General features: G+C 36.4%; 1 protein-coding gene across 2 annotated transcripts in view; it reads right to left on the bottom strand.

Moving 5' to 3' along the window:
* Positions 1-1,124: 1,124 nt before the first annotated feature.
* PDE3B (phosphodiesterase 3B) overlaps positions 1,125-24,464 on the bottom strand; it is a 172,577-nt gene continuing 149,237 nt past the window's right edge. The window contains exons 12-16 of one of the 2 annotated variants that reach the window (XM_025266693.3): positions 18,598-18,785; positions 10,577-10,780; positions 8,176-8,337; positions 4,675-4,930; positions 1,125-3,473 (exon numbers count right to left, since the gene is read on the bottom strand). In XM_025266693.3, coding sequence (XP_025122478.1) covers positions 3,259-3,473; positions 4,675-4,930; positions 8,176-8,337; positions 10,577-10,780; positions 18,598-18,785 — 1,025 coding nt within the window. In that variant the 3' untranslated portion in view covers positions 1,125-3,258. The other variant, XM_025266694.3, reaches the window with a different exon arrangement.

The raw sequence follows: 24,464 nt of genomic DNA, 5'->3' as shown, positions 1-24,464 counted from the left end.
TGGGGGAAAATTGAAAGGGTTTTAAGTGTCCTGTTGTGCTTTAAAAGGCCCTTCATGAACCACCTTCTCTCTACCATTCCTTCTTGCACTCTTAAGTCCCAGCTACCCTAAATCTCTTGGCTCCTCCAAGGTGGGTATGCTTTCTCTTCTCCTGGCCTGTACACATGCTGTTATTCTCTGTCCACAAGGCATCACCTCTGAGCTAACTCATTAAGTCTTCAGTTCTCAGCATTAAAATCTCTGGGACACTTTCATCCCTGCTCCACAAAACAGTCACTGCCTCCCCCATCCCAACAAACACCCTCTAGAGCTGCTGACTGGCCTGGCAGCTACAGTAAAGAATGGCTTGGCTCTACTCATCTGTTTTGTGAAGGTTGTTCCTATGAGATGATGCAATATAGACAGACTGAAGCAGTTCCAGAATACGATCCCTAGGATTCATATAAAAATAAGTATAAAAATTTAATAGCATCAGAGTGAGAAGAGCAGGAGAACAGTCTTCAAATCATGAAGTAACTTTAAAAAGTAGCCTTTTATGGAGAAAAATGTCAGTAAACACACAGATATTATAGCACTACAAGATTATTTATAAGACCAGTGACTTAAAACAGCGAATTCATGATGAAAATGATTCTAATTAAAAAACTGGTCTCATGAATAACCAAAATAGGACCTGCAATATGACTGGCTGCAATTTCTCAAGTAAGATTCCATCTACTAGTGCTGTTTATACTTAACATGCACTCACATTCATTTCTTACAATTTATGAATTTAAGTTTCAGGAAGAATACTTTTTAGTATTTGGGTTATTTTAATATATGTCAATTACTTAGTAAAGGTTAAATAATTTAAGGGTTAACTTAGTTAATGAGTTTTCAGTAATATCATTTAATAGCATAAAAACATGCTGCTTTTGAGAAAATAAAAATACACATTAAAAAACCCAATACAATGTTTTAGTAAAATAGTAAGGAAATTTGTCTCATTATGTACATATGCATGTGTATGAATTTTTATATATGTATATGTACTTTTCAGTAGCAGAAATGTATTTCTGCAGGATAGAAAATGTACTCTAGAGAAACAGAAGCAAAGGATATATACACTGTAAGGGCAAACTCAATAAATTAGATAAAATTTTATTCCTCAGTAATGAGGGACCAGTTTACAATGATGTGACAATGGTAGCAAAAATAGTAGGAAGGAGTTCAGCATCAAAGTATCAAATAAATAAAGCTTAGTGATTCATTAAATATTCTGATATTATACAGGATCAAAACTTTCAACACTTCCATGGGTCTTTAACTGATATCTTTCAGATAAGCTATATAATCTAGATAGTTAAGAAATTGCTTGCTGACATCATACTTTAAAGGAATTACCTGGCACAGGAAACTCTGTTCAATACTCTGTAATGACCTATATGGGAACAGAACCTAAACGAGTGGGTATCTGTATAACTGACTCACTCTGCCATACAGCAGACACTAACACACCGTTGTAAATCGACCATACGCTAATAAAAATTAATTTTAAAAAAGTTATCTTGGAAAACAAAAAATGTTACATAACTTATTTTCCAAAGCCACATGGATTCAAAATATAATATGGTCTCTAAGAATAATGGAAAATATTGGCCTACCATCTTGCTATCATTCTGGCTTGTACTTGATATATTCAAAAATTTTTCACAACTAGGGTATATATCTGGACCCTAGCAAGTTTATAAACATTGTAAATATGGTTCATTTAATTATCTTAATATGCTTTTGTGTAAATGGTATTACCAAAATATTTAATACTTTTAATATAAAAATTAAATAAGTACTCCCATCATTTACTTTATCTCAGAAACTAGACTTGTAGTTGGGCTCCAGATGTACTGAGTAGTCATAGGTCATTTCTGTCGTGTAGTCTCAAGGCAGAAGGAGATTAACAGAAAGATGAACATGGGTTTTATAGTAACTAAACACATGACACCCAAGATAGGGATCTAAAGATTAGGCACATATTCAATTACTTATTCAACATGTGACCTTTAGAGCACACACTATTTCATTTGTTCTTTATCTTTGATACGATTAATTGCATCTGATTTTTGTAGTAAGGCAAAAGACAGACATCTCCTTTTCCTTGGCTTTAATTAGTCTCAAATTCAAGAAGAGAGAATAATGCTTGTTTCATACAAGGTTAATGTCAATATTAGGACAGGTTTTTGTTTTTCTTCTGACAAATTTGTGTTTATATTAAACTCAGTGTTTACAAATACTAATCCTGAGCAAGAGTAAAAATAAGAACAGTTTTGACTAAAGAATAAAATTCATTCATTGTTAAACCTAAACAGCTTTAAAATTCAACCATGGAATATAAAATTGATAAGACTGGAATTCAGACTTCAGATGTCCATGGCAAACCTGAATACTCAGAAAGAACATACACGTAGTAGTAGATTTAAAAAACGAAACAGTAAAAAGCATCAAATATTGATGCACCTGGGTTTTGTTAAATATAACAAAGGTTACTCAGTCCTTCATGGATAAACCTAGCTGGAGAACACCGAACAGTGTACTGCATTAAACAGACCCCTCAGAAAGGCAACACTGGATTTCTCTTTTTAGATAGACAGAGACTGCTCCTCCCCACCTCCCCCAAAACAGTCAAAGACATAAAAGACACATTTGGCAATACAATATGAATCCTGTTTTGTGGGGCTTTTTGTTTGGGGGTTTTTTGTTTGTTTTTGGCTGTGCTGTGCGGCTTGCAGGATCTTAGTTCCCTGGCCAGGGACTGAACTCCAGCAGAGATTAAACCTGGGCCATAGCAGTGAAGGCGCTGAGTGGAATTCCCTTGTTGTTGTTTTCTTTTTTTTAAATCACGTCTTTAAGAAAGCAGAAAATTCACCACTTAGGAAACTACAGTGAATTACTTGAGTTTTTAGGTGCAGCTCCTGCCTCATGAACAATAAAAGCCTTCTACTCAGCAAAGCAGTATTATGACAAAGTATTTATACACCAGTAAAAGCACTGAGTATGGGCTTGGCAACACAAGTCAATTGAAACCAAGCTCTTAAGGATACTTTTCGTCCGTGTGGTGAAAAAGTGCATGGGAGTGGGAAACGCTGGCACAGCAGGGATCCTCTCACAGTGTTAGGGCCTATGGACCTAGGAGCGGTCAGTTCCAAGTCAGGGTGATGAGCACTGGGCAATGACATCGACATAAGGCATGGCCCAAAGCACTTCTTCAACATGCCTTTTCTTTTATTCCAGCTGTCTCTCTTCCTCTTCATCTGCTTCTTCAATGACCTGAATCTCATCTCCTTGAGGTAAGGAAGAATTCTCCACCTGCAGTTTATTCCCATCAGCTTTACCTTTCTCTTCTTCCTCTATGATTTCCTTCCATATCTTGTGGTTTTCGGTGAGATGGTGCATTAGCTGACAAAATATTTGCCGTCTGCCTTTCCGTCTTTGTGGTTCTGTGAAATTTAACACATGTGTATTCTAATCATAGCAATATGATTCAATCATTCAATAAATATCTGAGTGCCTGTTACATCCCAGGCATTTATTTAAGCACTGGGTTTAAAGTTATAGTAAGAGTAAAATAATCTCTGCACCATGGGGCTCTCTTTCTAGTGGGAAGACCTAGATAAGCAAAGAAGCAAGACACTTGTGTGTTAGATAGTGTTAAGTATTATGGATAAAAATAAGTTAAGGTATTAGGGAAGATGGTGGGGGGTGGGAGTTGTGGGGAGAAAGGAGGATAGTATTGAAATTTCAAATGATAATAATGCAAAGTTAAAAACCATCCTTCTAAGGGATTTTTTAAAAAATGTGTTGAATTAAACACAATTATCAAAATTTTGGTGAGCATAAATAATTTTTAGAAGTCAACTTTCCCAAGATGACATCAGATGGTAATGCCATACAATTACTCTTCACTATGCTACTCCTGAATACAAGGTAGGGTGGGGAAAAGTTCTTTTATTATCTTGTTTCACACTATGTTATCTGTTCTGATTTATATAGCATGCTTGGGAAACAAAACAGCTAGATATAATTTAAATCCTGCATTAAAGAGCAGATAACTAGTTTAATTTATAGTTGCAAAGGTGACAATGTCTTTTTTATTTTCCATTTATACTCGTTGGTTTAAATTGCTTTATATAGAAAAACTATGCATTACAATTTGGTACTTCAAAGCCATAATGCTATAAAGCTTGGTTTTCCTCAGAGTTAAGAGAGGATATATTTTCCTCTTCTCCCAACTGGGTTGAATGAACTATTCCCAAGTCTATATGAAGGGTATGTTAACAGGGGTGCATGGTGTGAGAAGGGGTTAGGCAAAGGAGGACTAGTCCTTGAGACCAGCCACCTCACCTAAGTTCAGATTTGGCAACAGCTCCATCATGCGTGCACAGGCAGAGCCTGCTGAAGAGCACTGGCTGGAGGACAGCATCTCCAGAGATGCTGCTTTAACTCAGAATGCTTGTTGTATGATAGCATTCACATGGTACCCAAGCAGTAGCTACTCAAACCGAGATTATTCAGTCTGCACACTTAGATAGTACTTAAGATATAACTACTGTATCTTTAAAAGGAAAGACCCAAATCCAAATTAAATGGACATTTGCAATTAACAACATTAAAGAAACGACAGTATCCCTATATTCTTACTAGGATTTAGATTGTCCTCTATTTCTTCATCCTCTGTATCTAATTCTTCAGCATCTTCTTCCTCATAACAACTTTCAGTATCATCGTCCTCTTCTGATTCTATCCACTGACCCGGTAGCAGACCAGCAGCGTCATAGGAGTTACACAGGGGACCCACTATGTGGGTGATAAAAGATTCCTGGAGTTTTGCTAGTTGAGGAGAAGAACGATCCATGAAGGGACTGATGGGCAAACCAAGATTTGCTTCTTCATCTCCCTGATCATATTAAAAAGGAAAGTACATCTTTAACTGCTGAGAGAACCACTGAGCTTCGTTGTTAAAATTACCTTGAGGTTTTTTTAATCAAGAAAAGTCTAACTCAAAATAATTTTTAGAAAGAAGTATCAATGAAAATTACTCTGTCATTCCAACTATAAAACTTTTTCTACTATTTGAAAAATCCTAAACAAGACTTTATTCTCACACTCCCAGTCAACCAGTATGGTTGATATACAGGCAGCAAGAAAAATATACATCTTTTCAACTAAGTTAAGCAAATAGTTATGAACAAATCAAAATTATACTACTAGAATATATAAATTCTATATAAACTGTCAGAATTCTATAGTATCAGACATAGATCCTCTTTCCCCTAGGGGGGAGATGGTATAATAGAAACATTTTTTGTTGCAGTTGTACCTCAAATGTAGAGTTGACTTTTCTAATGCTTTTCAACATCTTCTCCCTTTTTTTTTTGTAACAGCAGAACCCTTTAATGAATCTAAATTAGAAAACTCGGTATGTAAAACAGAAAGAGATAGAGCAATTGTGTTTGAGGTGAGGATTTGCCCCAACTGCCTGGCTGGCGATCTGTGGTCCCCAGGGTTCTGGAGAGCACAGCTGGAGATCAGACACATGATTTCAGAACCTTCTTTGCTGCCTACAGCCTGTGTGGTGCTGGGCCAGCTCTATGCCTAATTCACGTGTAAGATGTGAATAATCATCTACAGGGTTGCTATAGGATGACAAGCAGTATATATTGAGCACGGTCCCGAGCAGTCCTCAAACGGTGGTAACAATATTAACATTTTAGTGCCGAGTGTCTGAACTAGTGGAGGGTGAATACTCTTCACAGTGCACAAGTTCTGTAGGCAAGCAGTGTGTATCTGTGCTGAGCCAACACAATCCTGAGGAGACAACCAGAAACTGTCCCGAGGTTAAAAAACTTACATGGCTTTGTTTCCTGTGAGGATGAACAGTAATAGTATTTAAAAAATGTATCTAGGTGGGTTTGTTCATAGGATTCTACAGTTTCGTACATTTGACTTTTAAATAGGAGTTTGGTTTTTCTAAGCCCATGGCATGTAATGGGCTTTTTGCAACCTCTTGGAATTCTCCAGGCCAGAATACTGGAGTGAGTAGCCTTTCCCTTCTCCAGGGGATCTTCCGAAGGATCGAAGCCAGGTCTCCCACCTTGCAGGAGGATTCTTTACAAGCTGAGCCACAAGGGAAGCCCAAGAATACTGGAGCCTATCCCTTCTCCAGAGGATCTTCCTGCATTGCAGGTGGATTCTTTACCAACAGAGCTATCAGGGAAGCCTGATGTAATAGCTATAGAAGTATAAATAAAGACAGTATAATGAAGTTAATAAAAAGTTGAGCAAGGTTAGAGATTTGCATCCATATCTAAAGAAAGCTGAATAGCATAACAAGACAGAAGGAAATCTGATGGTTTTGGTGAGGGCTGACTTCCTATATACATTTAACCTTCATGACCACTGTATGTTAGGGTTATCAAGTATATCATTTTTCTCCTTTGACACAGGAATAATGAAACTTAGAAAGATTAAGTGAAACTGTCTGAAATATTGTTTTTTTGTGTGACCTGGAATTATAATATTTTATTGAGCACTTATGTGTCAGAAAACTGTTCTAAGAACTTGACATGTATTAATTCACTTAATCCACAAAGCAACCTTATGAGGTAGGTACCATCAATATTCCTGTTTTCTCAATGAGGAAATTGAGGCACAGAGAGATTAAGTAACTTACCCAAGGTCACATTGCTGGTAAGGAAGAAGAGCCAGGATTCAACCTCAGGCATGGCTTCCAAGTTTGCTTAATAAGAATTAATCTCTATACTTTAAAGATATATTATAAAATGCATCTAAATGAAATTATCTCATTTTCTTTCACTGAATTAGTGGATTTTCTAAAACGGGCATTTTCTACCACTTTATTACTAATGTTTGTACAGATAATAATAAAGACAGAATTTTCCCTAGCATAGAATTCTTTTGTGAATATGAACTGAAGCCTGAGGCAGTCTTCAATTATCTCTGAGAATGAGGATAGCAATATGCAAACCACTATACATACTGTAATCTACAAATTAAATATTTATAACTTTATTTCTTAAAATTATACATAATTTAGTTCAAATGTATCAGCGAAAATTATTCTAAGATTATTACTAAGATTTTACTAATCTGTTTTCATAATTACACAGTATGGTATTTTGTTAACTTGTAAACAGCACAGTATACACTATTTTATTGGGATGTTTAGCTAAGGTAGGTGAAAGACATGGTACACTTGCTGGTCACTCAGTACAGTCTGGGTGTGACAAGGTGTAACAGATAAGTGTGCGTGGTTTATAAGTATGCAGTGCGTCACTCCTACTGGAGTAGCAACTCATGGTGAGAAAGCCCTGACCCAGAAGTTTTACTTGGTAAACATCTTGATCTTTCTTGATCAGTGGGTCTAGTAAGGATTCCCAAGGAATACAATTCCAGTTAAGAGTATGTATTTGTTATTTTGTATTTGAGATAATGTAACATTAGACTTGTGGGGAAATCATTATTTTTCTACAGTGTAGGGAGCCTCAAAATTGTACAAAAAAATAGGTAAAGACTGCAAAATAGTAGGATTAATTTAAAGACAACATTTAAAAACACATGAGAAAAGAGCATGTTTATATCTTAGAACCTTGAAAGCCACTGAGTATCTACTTTGTCCCCATTTCTAGCTCTGATTTCTTACCCTCTGCCAGGACTTTGATCCTACATAACCCATCAACCCAGTTGATGTTTCTAAGGCAGTCTTTCTATAGCAGAGTTGAAAATGGCTTGATACTTTAAAAATACAGTCTAAATATATGCTGAATCAACTAAACAACTTCTTTTGGAAATAAATTATGCTTAGGTTATATAGGTTTTCAAGGTTGAAAGGGATCTTGGAATCATAATGTAGTCTTCCCTTAGCTCTAGACTGGAGTACATTCAGCCTACTCCAGATTGACAATAAGCTTATTACTTTTTTTTTTTAATTTCTGTCTTTCAGTTTTAGCAACAAAGGCAAAGGAGCTGAGAATATTAAAACCAGAGCAAATGCAACAATTTCTAACCATTTTTGGTTAAAGCAACTCATTTCAAGTATTTAATGTAGCTGTCCAAATCCAAAAGGCAGTGTCTTCAGATGACAGCTGTTAAAAGTCCCACCAATCCCATGTTTCAACTTACCTGCTCATAAAATTCATTGACAATGCCTTCTGTCCATTTCAAATGCAAGTCTCGAACTTTGGTTGGGCCATTAATATCTGCCAGTTTGATGCACACCTGGCACACTAGGAGGCGATCATTTTCATTACTCCATTCTATACCGTTACTATTTACATCATTGGCCTATCATTGGAAAAACAGAATTATTGTAGGTACTGAGGGCACAAGAGTCTGTTTTTTGTTTTGTTTATTTTTGGCTGCGCTGTTTGGCTTGTGGTATCTTAGTTCCCTGATTAGGGTTTGAATCCTCGCCCATGGCAGTGAAAGCATGGAGTCCTAACGACTGGACTGCCAGGGAATTCCCCAACTTTTGCTTTTTACTGGATTATCTTAAAACTGTTTCCTGTCCTCTGGACAGGAAGGAATTTTAATAAATGTTTCTTTTAAGTTTGTTTGTGCCATGACATGTACCTCTATGGGTTAAATTTCTCTTTGAAGTGTCATTTACAGCTTTGTTTCAGTGGAAGTAGAGCACTGTATTATACAAGCAGAACAAACCATGAGTTTCAATATTTGTGATTACTGCAGAAAATTATAATTTGTGTATATTGTACATTGTACATATTAGTATATATGACATAAAACATATATGTATATGTAAAAGTAAATCATATAAGAATTGTAACTATTTGTCTCAGAATGGCATGCTTAAGGATCTAACTACAAAAGGCACCGTGATATAGCTGAAAGAATACAAGTCTTATAAGCTGATCTCTATGGTTCTAAATCCTGCCTTAGTATGATTTACCAATCATTGAGTAATGCTGGAAAAATTACTTGAGCTCTTTGAGTCTATCTTTCTTCATCTATAAAATAGGAAAAATAATATCAATCTAGTCATATTGCCTGAGGATTAACGAATGAAAAATGCACAGTTCATAGTAAACGCTAACATTGTTATTTAAATAAATGGTAGTTATCAGGCAAATTACCATGCCTTTCAAGAACTCAAATTTCTCTTGTAAGAAATAAAGTGAAAGGGCCAGATTAGTGACTTTGGAACTATACTGTAATATTAGATTTTTAGTGGCATCCACCATCCTCCCTCCCTTTTTTTTTGGCTGTGCTGCATGACTTGAGGGATCTTAGTTCCCTAGCAGATTGAACCTGGACCTCCTGGGAATTCCCTGGCATCCACCCCTTTTGTTAAAGGAACTCTATGTAGACCACCACCACAGAAAACAGTTAAAAGAAAGGTGAGCTCTTAAGATTGAAAGTATGTAGTCTAGGGAATTCCCTGGTAGTCCAGTGGTTAGGACTCTGCTTTCACTGCCAAGGCCTGGGTTCAATCCCTGCTCAGGGAACTAAGATCTGCAAGCTGTTCCCCATGTGTCACTCATGTGACATTTTCTTGAGAGACTACAAATAGATATCTCTGAGGAACACAGATTCCAAAGTTTTGGGCTAATCTTTCACTTGTAAAAAGAACTTCTGTTTACTTACTATGACTTAAGTGTTTAAATGAATTTTGAGTAAAAATAAAAATTAAATTAATAGAGCTATACAGCTATGAAGTAAGTTTAAAGGCAAACTGATATCGTACTGATTTTTTTCATAAATATTTCATTAAAATTTTCATAAATTTTTTTTTCATTTATCAATATCACAACAGTGACATATACAGGCCTCCTTCCAGGAGGTTAAGTGTGTACTCCTTTGACACCTAGCCCCTCTACCCTGAAGGTAACACCTTCCTTTAGGGCAAGGATGTTATCAAGAAAACAATGGTTTCCTGCCTGCAAAATATGGGGCCTCTTTCCCTCAGGAATCTAAAGCAGTGGTTCTCAACGGTTTTTCACCCCAACCTCTGAGGGATACAACACGCTCCCATTAGTACCACCATCACACAATGGCAGTGATCAATTCCATGGTGAATGTGAGCTCTGTGAGGACAACGACTTCAGCCTGTTTATGCCTTATTCTTAACTAGGATGACTGCACGCAGTGGGCAGTCCTAATAGACAGCAATTCAATGAGTGCTTCATTCTCAAGTACTTCTCCATTCCCACACCAGCCAGTTAAACACTTCACAACATAGAGAAGGGAGACAGGTGCAGCAAAGTAGGAATAACTGGCTTCTTAGAAACACATATTTAATTTCATAAAATGCCTTACTTGGCACTGTGCATAACTTTCTCAAATCTGTCCCTGAAAGCTTCAACTGACATAATTGGAAATGTCACAAGCAATCGTTATTTTTGGACATGTTATAATTTTTTTAATATTGGCATATATATTGTCTTACCAGATTTATCATGACTTCATGAGTGATATTCTGACTTAACGTTAAAAAAATACCTTTTGTCAGTAACATCGACAATAATTTCTGCTTTGAAACCAGGAATTAATTTGCATAACAAACCTTGGCATTGAATTCAGCAAGGAAATCAAAATGCTTTTTAAGATCTGTGGCAAGGATTGCTTCTATGACTAAAAAACGAAAGCGCTTGAATTCCACGTTGTCAAGATTAAGAAGGAAGTTGTATTCTGGACGAGAAAGATATAGAGTCCAGGCTGATGCAGCATGATGATTTTCCAAAACAGATCTGTCGTTGTATAAGACTGCCTAAAAAGGAACAAGAAAAATGAGGCAGGCATCTCAAAAGATATTGAACTTTAGTAATAAACAGAGTTAGGATCATGTTGGAAGAATACAATGAGTATCTATTACATGCCAGGCATTTTAATACTTGTGTAGAAGGGTTGATAATTTGATAAAGGATTAGACTGAAGTGCAAAGAGGATAAGGTACACTTTTCCAGCATTCATAGCTAGTAAATGAAAGGGTAATTTGTCTCCAAGGTTCATCTTCCTTGCAGACACCATGCTGCCTACCAAGAGATATAAAGTTGATATTTGAGGTCTGCTTCCTTAAAGCAGTGAAACTTCTCAGATAAAGCTTCTGTAAATACAGTCATCAGGGACAGAAAGAGCAGGTTTCGGGATATATTACTATTCTTTAGTTAGCATGGAATGAATGGTGGTGGTGACTGAAGGAGAGGAACCCAGAATATTCTGTGCACGGTGAGCTGGAGACCATTAAGTATGAGAAAGGCACATGCTATACTCCCAGCTGACACAGGACCTGGGAGTCAGAGAAGTATCAAACAGGTAAAAGCACAAATCCTCTGTCCAAGTGGTGCAGATCTAGGCACTGTATTTCCCATTTCACTTCAGTGGAAGACCCGGAGGTACCTCCTCAGTAGTCTAGGATTTGGGAATATAGATTCTAAAAATCACTGGATTACAGAATTTTTAAAGCTTCTTCCATCTCTAACAAGTTTAAGTTTTTTAAAATTATTAAATATGCATAGTAATTAAGATGTTTGTGGGCCATTTTTAAAGTCTTTATCAAATTTGTTCCAATTTGCTTCTGTTTTATGTATTGTTTTCTTTTTCCTTTTTGGCCACAAGGCATGTGGGATCTTAGGTCTGACCTGGGATCGAACCCCCACACCTCTGCATTGGAAAGGGAAGTCTTAACCCCTGGAGTGCCAGGGAAGTCCCCCAAGCATAGTAATTATTAAAAGAACTCTTATAGCTAGTGCTAAAGGCTGAGAAGAAAAAGTAAAAACACTGTCTCTATTTTCATAGCACTTTCTAATGGAAAAAGACAGATAAAAATATTGTATAATCTCAGCTACAGTGCATATTCTGAGCCTAATTAGGTCATTTTACAGATCTGTAAAAATTAACTATAGTCTAGATATAAACCATAGGTATTTACCATTTGATTTTTTTTAAAACATCATTTGATTTTAATGTTAGCAGTGATGATTTAAACTTTGGGTCACAAAAAGGTTGAAAAAAATATATGTCCATCAATGGGTGAATAGATAAAGAAGATGCAATATATATACATAGAGTAGAGTATTTGTTAGCCATGAGAAAGAAGGGCATCCTAGCCTGGATGGACCTTGACAACAATATTGCTAAAGTAAGATAAGTTAGACAGAAAAAGACAAATGCTGATATCACTTATGTTTAATCTAAAACTGAACTCGATTTACAGTAGAACTAGGTGGTTACAAGAAGATGGGGAAATTGGGAGACAGTGGTCTAAGGGTACCAACATGCATTCAGAAGATGAATGGGACTTCCTTGATGGTCCAGTGGCTAAGACTCCATGCTCCCAATGCAGGGAGCACAGAATGAGATCCCCATGCCACAACTAAAGATCCTGTATGCTGCAATGAAGATCAAAGATCCTGTGTGCATTTACTGTACAGCACAGGGAACTACAGTCAAAATCTTGTAAGAACCCTATAATGGAAAACGATCTGAAAAATAATATATGTGGTTCATGTATAACTGAATCACCTTGCTGAAACATTGTAAGTCAACTATACTTCAATAAAATTTATGTATTATGGAATTAAAAAAAAAGATCCTGTGGGCAGCAACTAAGAATTAGCACAGCCAAGTAAATAAATAAATATATTTTAAAGTTGAATAAGTTCTGGAGATCTAATGTACAGCATTGTGATTATACAATCCTATATTATGAACTAAAAAGTTGCTAACGACTAGATTTTAAATATTCTTACCACACACACCAAGAAGTTAATTATGTGATGTGATGGAGGTGTTAGCTATTGCTCTGGTGGTAATCATATTACAATATACATGTCAAATTAAAACACTGAACATGTTCAACGTCAAAGACTTGCTAAGAAGTCAACTTACATATAAAAGTGATTTAACTAACTCATGTTTAAATCCAATAAAGACTGATAAATGATCAGAACAACTTTGTTCATGAAGAAGTAATCCAACTCCCAGGTCAATAAACCACAGTGCATAATGAGTGTCCTATAAAGCTACTGGACTTAAACTCGCAGTTAATGAGATCAGTTAAAAAAACAAGAAAACAAAAACCAGTAGTTCAGAATTCCTGCAGCATCCAAATTGCCCTTTGACATTACCAAAGAAATATAAAATGAGGATGAAAAGAAATCTGAATCAATATTAGAATCTAGATATAATCGCAATACTAGAAGCTTTAAAGACATGGTAAACATGGGAATGGATTGAGGAAAGGCCATCTAAGTCATCACCTAAGAAGGAAAAACCCACCTGGAGAATAAGGGGACGGAGGCCTCTCCTGGACCCCAGTGAACGGACTGACTACCTCATGGCTTTGTGGAGGCAAGAATCATGGAGCAGTAAGGAAGAGGCAAATTCTACTTTAGGAAGAACACTGGATGGTCACACACAGAGCAACAAGCAAAGCTTAACTTCAAGGAGGAAAACATTCCAAGTAAAACAGATAATGAATGAAGCCTCAGCTGGCTTTTACTGAAGGCACCTTGACAACTAGAAAATGAAGACAGTTTCCCCCCTAATTCAGAGCTGCAGTAACTTACATTCTTTGAATTTTTGCTAAAGCAACTTGCTACCTGCTTTCTCTAACTATGAATCTTCCTTATCTTCACAAGCAAATTTCTTCTCTAACATGGTAAAGCAATTTAGTTGGTCATAAAGTTTACTTTCACCCAGAGTCAAAAAGATTTGAAATGGAATGAGGTTTAATACAAAAGGATGGAATTAATCTTAATAAATACTTTGCAATAAATGAGCAAAAAGAAAAACCCATCAGACATAAACACTTAGATCAAACAGGAAGCTATGACAAATCTGAACAAACGTCTCCTGTTGAACCACAAGAAAAAGGAGACGTTAAAGTAAATCTCTAGGTCACAGTCCTAAGATTATAAGAAGGTATTTTAATCTTTCTGAAGTGAAGAATCTTGGATTAAGAAGGACGGTTTTCATTAAAAAACTAATATTCCTAACTGAAAAGAAAATCCAATATAGGCAGTAAACAAATTAGGTGCAGCAGAAAACAATGCAGCTACTTTTTTTTTTTTTTAAGAAGTGCTTCTCTTTAAAGAAATAGTTTTGATGAACAGCTTCCATCTAGGGATTCCTTTACCCTCAAGTTCTGCGTTCTAAAATTTCTGGTAATCCTGTATCTTCTAAGGCCCTTTGTCATAGTTTATCACCCTTGTTTTGCCTAAAACACATTTTTATGTAACTTTCTCAGATAGGATGCATGGAACATGATTTTTTTAAATCTTTGTATACCCGAGACTCTTTATTTTGCTCTTAACACTCAACTGTAGCTTAGCTGGATACAGAACTCTTAACTTGAAAATAACCCTTCTATCCAGCACCATCTCCTCCCCTGTTTTACATTTTTCCTAGCACTTATGTTATAATCATCTCTCTTTTACACACACACACACACACACACACACACACTTGTTGGTTTTTTCTTTACTAGAATGTGAGTTCCATATGGGCAGAATGTATTTTTTGCCTGTTTTGTTCAACAGTATTGCCTAGAATAGTGCCTGTCCTTCAGTATGCATCTCATAGCCTTGTGTATGTTTTACTGCTAAGTCTCTTTAATTGGGAAGGATGAGTAGGAGGCCTGTTAATGTGGGTGGGGCTTGTTTACCCAGCAGGTTTTGCTTTGGAATTACCAGTGTGATTTCCAAAATGAGAACGATTTACTCTGGAGTACAAAATCTCTTCTGGCCATTTCCTTCAGTATTTAAGAGATGTGTTTTCTACCTAGAAGTGAATAGATAAGTCACGGTAGCCTTGCTTTAAGGTGTATGGTGTATGTTATATGGGAGAGGCGTGTGTGTGTATGTATGTGTGAGAGGTGTGTGTGCATGTGTGTAGCAGACAAGGGCAATGGCATCAGGAGTCGCCAGGGTTCCACTCAAACCTTGGCTTCCTTTCTAGTGTATTTTAATCTCATTATATTTGCCCACATGATTTTCATTTTCCAAAAACAGTATGAAATTCTTTAACTTACTGGTGATAATATCCTTCTGCCTACTCCTCTCTGTTGTAATGCATTTTATCTTTTATTATTATTTTGATCAGGAGGAAAGGGGGGGGAAACGTACCTGCTTAGTTGCCATCCTGATCCATATTTGGGAGGACAAATGTTTATGACTGTCTCAGATCTATAGTTCTCAGTATTGTTTCCTTTGACCCCAAATCAAAATGTTTTGGCCAACTGCACTGGCAAAAAAGTTCGTTCAGTTTTAAGTACAAATAAAAGACATATATTTCATTTTCACCAAGAACTTTATTGAATGTGTTCACTAACAGAACAAACTTTTTGGCCAATCCAACTCAAACTGTAATATCTCAATCACTAATCAGCATCTTCCAGCCATCCATTCATTTGAAAATAGCTCAGAAATCTCTTATAATTTTAATACTGATGTCCCTCCAAGATAAACTTGACTGAATGTTTCCCCTTCTATGGCAGGGATTCAAAATAGTCTTCCTAAGTCTTCCCACACACTTCCCTTACCATGAGAAAGGAGAATGCTTGATCCTATTGGTGGTATTATGCCCTATTGTCCCTTTTTATCATACACCAGAGAAATAATATCTTTCACTAATTATGGCCTGATTAGACTTACTGAGCTTCCTAAAATGAGAGAGACTGCTTTATTACCTAATAAACAGGTTAAGCCTCAAGTTTTCACAAGAGTCCTTATCTCATAGGCACTAGCTGAAGAAGGTCTGGTGAACCTCATTACTTTGGGAACAATAGAGTATATTTCAGACAAGCTTAGCAGCCTGGCAGAGCAAAGAAGTTAGGCATCCTTCAACATTCAATATATGTTTCCTGAATGCCTTTTGTGTGCTAGGCATCATTCTAGGTATTAGGGAATAAAAGAAAAATGTCTGGCCTCATAGAATTTCATATTCCACTAAAATATACACAACAAAATACATAGTATGCTAAATGGTCGCTGCTGTGGAAAAAACAGAGGAGGAACATAATGAGTGTCATGGAGGAGCTTTTGAAATTTTAGGTGGAAGGAAGTCACAAAGTGATCTTTATAGATGTGTAGGGAAAGAGCACTGTGGGCAAGAGAACAGAAAGAGGCCAGGTTCTCAGAAAGGGAGTGTGCCTGGGACACAGGAGGAAATAGCAAGGAACCCAGTGAGACTAGACCTGAGTGAGTTTAAAAAGAGAATTAATGGGGGCTAAATCATTTAGGACCTTCTGAGCCACTGTAATGATTGTCTTTTACTAGGAGTGAGGGTTCAGGGCAGAACAGGGCCCCTCTGGCTGCTGTGTGTTGAACCCGGACTGAAGAGCATCAGGAAGTAAGCACAGAGACCAGGGAAAAGGCTATACTTTTTCACAGCTGAACTCTCTGATCAATTTCCTTTTCATTCCGGCCCTTCTCACTGCTTCATCTCTTGGCTGTCCTTAACAATGAGAGTTTAGAAATAACACATAGTTATTGACTGTGTCTAGACTTTATGTTTGTATTTTGTTCAGGACAACAGTTTTGAGTACATATAAATTATTGAATACATTTATGTGTCATTGTTTTAAACTATCTGCAATGCAAGACAAACAACACTAGAATTCACTGACTTGTAATAGCCTTGAAGAAGAGGTAATACACAAGTCTGACTCACCTATACTCAATGCTGATCAAGAGAGAATGAAAGTAGAGAGTGGAATAGAATAGTAAATAATTTCTGTCTACGTGATAATCTGATCCAGCAGAAAACTTCCCAAATATTATCTCTTTTTACCTGTACTCACATCAGGTACATATTTTGAGGTTCAGAAAGTAAGGGTTAATTGCCTAATGTCACACAGCTAATAGTGGGTAACCAGAAATCAAGCACAGGTCTCTCCATCCCAAGACTAGTACTTTTTCTATTGTGCCAGTCTGTGACCTGCTATAGAACTAGGATTTTCAAAGATTATGAAGTGCTAGGCTAGAGAAAATGGACATCTGATTCTTGCAGAGTGGGATTGCAAATGAGGAAATGTGCTTAAAAGTGGGTTCAGTTCAGTCACTTAGTTGTGTCAGACTCTTTGTGACCCCATGAATTGCAGCACGCCAGGCCTCCCTGTCCATCACCAACTCCCAGAGTTCACTCAGACTCATGTCCATCGAGTCAGTGATGCCATCCAGCCATCTCATCCTCTGTCATCCCCTTCTCCTCCTGCCCCCAATATAAGTGGGTAATATCTCCCAAAGCAATTCTTAGAAAGTGGAAAAACATTAATATCTAGATTGAAATTCATCTAAAAGTTACCTGGAAATCATGAGCTATGAATAAAGTCTAATTAGAGAAAATGAATTACCTAGCACTTTTAATTTTCTCTCTCTCTGCATCCTATTCTTGTTCTGGCTAGAGAAACTATCTCCTATATTTTAAGTGCTGGGAGTGTGTGAAAGAAAGAGAAATGAGAAGAGGAACAGGGAGAATGGCTATAAAAGATGAAAGAATCAGAACTGAAGTTTGAACATAGAGCAACAAAGTGAGGAAGTAAGACGAATTCAGTAAACAATATTGACAACTTGCTCTTTGTAAGCCAGGCAGGCAGGCAGAAATTCAAAGCTGACATTTCAGGAATCATCTGCCTAAACAAAAACTCACAACCATACTTTGTTTTTGTTTTTTAGTTGCTAAGTCATCACACTAAATTCTGCTTAAAACCAAGCACAGCCATCCCTCAGTATCTTCAGGGAGTTGATTCTAGGACCCCTGTAGATGCTCATATAAAATATATATAAAGTAATGCAGTATTTTCATATAACCTATGCACATCCACTGTATACTTTAAATCTTCTCTAGATTACTTATAATACCTAATACAATGTAAATAGTTACTAGTATGCAGTAAATTTAAGTTTTGCTTTTTGGGAACTTTCTGGAATTTTTAAAATTTTCAAATATTTTTGATCTGCAGTTGATTGAATCCAAGGAGGCAGAACTCCTGGATATGGAGGGCTGCCTGTATTTAGTTCCAAGTCCTAATATTTAAAGCTATTACAATTACAGCATCCATTTGTTGAAACTCCTACCTCTTATGCAAATTGTGACCCTAAAGAAATCTTGCACCTTATCAACTGTACTGAATTCAAAAACAATGTACTAGAAGATTTTTTACATATATGAATATATGCTGAGCTAAGAGATTGCATATTATGGCATGTCTTAGAGGACAAAAAGAGGATAACAAAAATAATAACAATTCTCAGTTATTATAGTTTTTAGGCATATGAAGGATATGGCTAGAAGGAAGAGTAAGTCTTAACAGCTAGTCAAAATCTTACCAATTTGATCAAAGGCAAAGATACTGACAGCACAGGACTCCAGAATTTTATAAAAACAGTGAATTATTCTTTCAGGAATATTTTTATTTATCTTCCAGTTGAATATCTTTCCCTAACTCTTTAGCACATGTCATATCGACGTGTTTTATCCAAGGGCAAAATGCTTCAACTGAAGAATGGTGTGCAAAGGGAAATGTAGCCTGGCTGTAAAATTTCAGAATCATTCCTTAGACTTTCTGAAAAAATTATTTCCTACCTGAGGGGCATTGGTAGCCACTAGGAACGCATTTGTCCGTCCCGGGTGGTCATAGTCATGCATGGCAGCTGCCACATACAGAGCCATCAATTCCAGCGCAGGAATGTTTGAAGAAAGACAGCCGTAGCTCTCATCTGGAATCGAGCAGCTCCTCGAAGAAATGTAAGCAATTCGCTCAGGGTTAATTGCTGAGGAACAAGCAAAATGAAAGAGCATTACATATAAAATCCTTACAGTGAGGCTAAAAGGAGCTTCCCAAAGGTAATATGATCATCTTATTTGTTGACTTAAAAGAAATACTCTCTAAACATGGACATAAAATAGTATGCTATTTCCAACATACATGCTAACAGAGAGGAGCAGTGTTAAACACGACATGACAGGATTCTCATGATGCTCTGTTAACTCAAGCTAGTGGTGATCTTTAAAAACCTCTGATTTTCTAAACTTTTGTTATTTAAAGGTTAAACATAATGGCCAGAGTAATAGGAAAAAACAATCTAGAGAATAAAATTACATGAAACACTATAGAGACTTAGGAACTTAATATATTAACAAAGCAAGCATTTCAACATACATGCTTTTCAAATCTTACCTAAATAGATTTCATTTGTAACCCTGACTACACTATTTCCTCTTCTTTTTCCTTCCATGAAGCCCCTTATAAAATACTGTAAAGAAAAACTCTGAAACCTGAAAAGGTATGGAAAACTGAGGAGTGATCCAGTCAGTATAATTCTTTGTATCTTCTAGTTAGAAACAATAATTTTACTCTCAGCACTGTGCTTTTGATGTCCTTAACACCTTATCATTTGTTTCTCCTTTTTTGGTAATTTGGTGGCTATACATATTTAGATGGTCACTCAAATTGTTTTTGCTAAAGGTATCTTAAAGTATTAAGAAGGAAATAATAAAGTATATTGTGCGTAGACAGCAAAGAAAACCACAAAGATATCAGAGAGATACAAAATTTCATTGGTTGTGTTCAGCAGGGGAAACAGAATAATGTCCTGGCTTGTCAAAGTCCAAAAGGACTTTATCATGATTTAGTTCATTTAATATTTTCAATCACAAGGGTTTTTTAACATAATAACTTAAATACACAATACTGATAGTTATAAAGATACCTAATTATTTTCATGCTGTTTATATTTTGCACCTAAATTGAGTTTTAGAATTACCCACACTAGAGCTTCTTTTAAAAATAAAAAGTAAAAACAAGATACTTAAATGTATGGATAAAGATATATTTAAACATTCAAGTTTCTAACAAGATTTAAATTACCAATATCAGAGTGAAAACTTCAACTTTTTCTGCATTATATGCATTCTGTAGTGCCCCTAGAATTTAGAATATATATATAAAATATTAAAAAATGCAAAAAAATCCTTTTAAACTCAGTATATACTTACAATTGACATATTAGGATCTTAATACATTAGTCTGTGTATGTTTAATATGAAATTACTAGTATAAAAAAAAAATACATGGCAAGACAACTAAATGGCCACACAACTAAACATAAGTACTGAAGATTCCATTTAAAAGGAGGCCTCAGAAAAAGGCATTAGAGACTGAAAAGGAAGAGGCAGAACTATCTCTGTTTGTAAATGACATAATTCTGTATACAGAAAAATCCTAAGAAATCCACTGGAAAAGTATTAAACTAAAAATGAGATCATAAAGGTTGCACGGTACTAGATCAATATGCAAAAAATCCATTTTATTTCTCCACACTAGGGATAAATAATCAAAAAATGAACCCAAGAAAGCAATTCCATTTATACTAGCTTCACTGTTGGTGGGAATGCAAACTAGTACAGCCACTATGGAGAACAGTGTGGAGATTCCTTAAAAAACTGGAAATAGAACTGCCTTATGATCCAGCAATCCCACTGCTGGGCATACACACTGAGGAAACCAGAAGGGAAAGAGACACGTGTACCCCAATGTTCATCACAGCACTGTTTATAACAGCCAGGACATGGAAGCAACCTAGATGCCCATCAGCAGATGAATGGATAAGAAAGCTGTGGTACATATACACAATGGAGTATTACTCAGCCATTAAAAAGAATACATTTGAATCAGTTCTAATGAGGTGGATGAAACTGGAGCCTATTATACAGAGTGAAGTAAGCCAGAAAGAAAAACACCAATACAGTATACTAACGCATATATATGGAATTTAGAAAGATGGTAACAATAACCCTGTGTACGAGACAGCAAAAGAGACACTGATGTATAGAACAGTCTTATGGACTCTGTGGGAGAGGGAGAGGGTGGGAAGATTTGGGAGAATGGCATTGAAACATGTAAAATATCATGTATGAAACGAGTTGCCAGTCCAGGTTCGATGCACGATACTGGATGCTTGGGGCTGGTGCACTGGGACGACCCAGAGGGATGGTATGGGAGGGGGAGGGGGGGAGGAGGGTTCAGGATGGGGAACACATGTATACCTGTGGTGGATTCATTTTGATGTTTGGCAAAACTAATACAATTATGTAAAGTTTAAAAATAAAATAAAATTTAAAAAAAATACAAAAAAGAATAAAATACTTAGGAGTGAATTTAACAAAAGAAGTGAAAAACCAGTATCCTGAAAAATAAAAAACTTTGTTGAAAGAAATTAAAGAAGACAAATAAGTAGAAAAATATCCATGCTCATGGTTCAGGAAACTTAATATTGTTAAGATAGCAATACTCCCTCAAATGATCTATGGTTCAACATACTCCTGTCAATGTCCCAGCTGGCTTTTTTGTACAAGAGATATATAAACTGGCCCTAAAATTCATATGGAAATGAAAGAGATCCAGATTAGCCAAAACAATCTTGAAAAAGAATAATTTTGAAGTTTACTACAAAGCTTTAGTAACAAAAGATTGTGTGGTAATGACATAAGGATAGGTACATAGATTAATGGAACAGAACTGAGTCCAGAAATAAATCCTTATACTTAATGGTCAACTGATTTTTGGATAAGGGAGCCAAGACCTTGTTGAGAGCCAACTATGCTTTGCATGATACAAGGCACTTTCATACATGTTGTTTCATTTAATGCCACATCTTAAAGGCAGAAATGATTTTATAACGTTTAAGAACCAATCATGTAGAATACATAAAGAAATTTTTTCAACAAATGGTGCCAAGACAACTAGATTTCCATATGCTAAAGATGAATGTTAGACCTCTTCCTTACTTCATCCCCTCAAATTAGTTTTAGTGGATCCTAGACCTAAACTATGAAACTCTTAGAGCACTATGAAACTCTTAGAAGAAAACATAGTAAATCTTCATGACCTCAAGTTACACAAACCCTTTGTAGATATGACACCAAAAGCATGAGCAATGAAAGAAAAAATTAGTTAAATTAAACTTCATCAAAACTGAAAACTTTATGCTTTGATTGTTGTCGTTCAGTCTCTCAGTCAAGTCTGACTCTGTGAACTCATGCACTGCAGCACACCAGGCTTCCCTGTCCCACACCATCTCCCAGAGCTTGCTTAAACTCATGTCCATTTAGCTGGTGATGCCATCCAACCATCTCATCCTCTGTCATCCCCTTCTCCTCCTGCCTTCAGTCTTTCCCAGCATCAGGGTCTTTTCTAATGAGTTGGCTCTTCACATCAGGTGGCCAAAATATTGCGGCTTCAGCATCAGTCCTTCCAATGAATATTCAGGACTGATTTCCTTTAGGATTAACTGGTTTGATCTCCTTGCAGTCCAAGGGACTCTCAAGAGTCTTCTCCAATACCACAGTCCAAAAGCATCAATTCTTTGGCTCTCAGCTTTCTTTATGGTTCAAGTGTTACATCCATACATGACTACTGGAAAAACCATAGCTTTGACTAGACAGATCTTTATTAGCCAAGTAATGTCTCTGCTTTTTAATATGCTGTCTAGGTTTGTCATAGCTTATCTTCCAAGGGGCAAGCTTCTTTTAATTTTATGTCTGCAGTCACCATCTGCAGTGATTTTTGGAGCCCAAGAAAATAAAGTCTGTCACTGTTTCCATTGTTTCCCCATCTATTTGCCATGAAGTGATGGGACTGGATGCCATGATCTTATGCTTTGATAGACATCGTCAAAAAAGTGCAAAGATAACACAATGTGAGAAAATAGCAGCAAATCATAAATTTAATAAGACACTTGTATCCAGAACATATAAAAAACTTCTACAACTCAATAATGAAAAGACAAATGACAAAATTTTTAAATGGACAAAGGACAAATATACATATGACCTAAAAACATGAAAAGATGCTCAACATCATTAGCTATTAGAAAAATGTGAATCAAAAAATCCACAGTGAGATACCACTTCACACCAACCATAGAATGGCTATCAAGAAGACAGATAATGATAAATGGCAGATAAATTAATATTAATTTATTATAATAATAAATTGGGATCTTCATACACTGCATGTGGGAATGTAAAATAGTGCAACCATTTTGGAAAATAGTTTGGCAGTTCCTCCAAATGTTAATCACAGAGTCACCTTATGACCCAGCAATTCCATAAAACTAGGTAGATGGCCAAGAGAAATGAAAACATAAGCCCACACAAAAGCTGGTAGATGAATATTCATAGCAGCATTTATTCATAACCGCCCCAAAGTGAAAAGAACCCACATTTCCAATAGGTATACCTACATCAGTAAATTCAGAAAGATCAACCATTACCTTCCTCTGTCTTGATGTAACACTTAAAATCCATTCCCATATATGTTCCTCAGGTTTCTGCCAATATAAATTTAGGAAATTATTCTGGTATTCAGACTTAGATTGTGGCAGATCTGAGTTTAATTATGGATCACAAAGAAATGAGAGGTGGTGGGACTAGGTTTAGAGGTGAACTAGCATAAACCTACAAGTCAAGAATCTCAGGTGAGGTTGTTACAAGGTCTTCAGGCAACCAACATAAGGTGAAATGATGGTTTTTCAGCATGGAGGTACAGCAAGATATGAGGGGTTCAGGGTAATCAGATTTATTGAAATCGACTCAAATATTCTTCCAATTATAAGGGTCCTTTCTTTTCCAATCAATACCACAGCTCTGACATAAGAGGCCTAGTTGAGGCCATGAACTCAACTTGCATTGAATTTCAGGTAACTTCAGGATCAAACTTTGGATTATGTTTTCAGAAGTTATGATCCTCCTACTATAATAATTAAGAAATTCTTTTTTTTTTTAATTAAAAAATTTATTTAATTATTTTTGTCTGTGCTGGCTCTTCACTGGTCCTCAGGCCTTTCTCTAGTTGTGGTGAGCAGGGGCTACCCTCTAGTTGCAGTGCTGCAGCTTCTTGCAGCGGCTCCTCTTTTTGTGGAGCACAGGCGGTGGAGTGTGCACTTCCACAGCTGCGTCAGGTGGGCTCGGCAGTTGCACTGCTGGGCCCTAAAGCACAGGCTCAGTAGTCGTGGCACACAGGCCTAAGTTGTTTGGTGGCATGTGGGACCCTTTCTGGATCAGGGATCAAACTCAAGTCTCCTGCACTGGCAGGTGGATTCTTTACCACTTAGCCACCAGAAAAGTCAAGGAATTCTTTTAACTATCTGGTTCTCTAACCATTCATTAAAACTCTAAACTTGTTATTTCATTTCTTTTTTTATTGAAATATAATTAATGTGAAACACTGTGTAAATCTAAGGTATACAATGTGTTCATCTGATGTATTTGTACACTGCAATATGATTACCACCTGTAGCATCAGCTAACACCTCTACAACACCACATAATTATCATTTCTTTTCCTGGGATGAGGTCAATTAAGATCTAGTCTCTCAGCAACTTTGAACTTTATAAGGTAGTATTTATGACTATAACCACTAGGCTGTGCATTAGCTCTCCAGGACTTA

This window comes from Bubalus bubalis, chromosome 16 (genome assembly GCF_019923935.1).
Source record: "Bubalus bubalis isolate 160015118507 breed Murrah chromosome 16, NDDB_SH_1, whole genome shotgun sequence".
NCBI classification, from domain to species: domain Eukaryota; kingdom Metazoa; phylum Chordata; class Mammalia; order Artiodactyla; family Bovidae; genus Bubalus; species Bubalus bubalis.
Note: the sequence above shows the minus strand (reverse complement) of the source record. Positions and strands in the feature narration are given on the sequence as shown.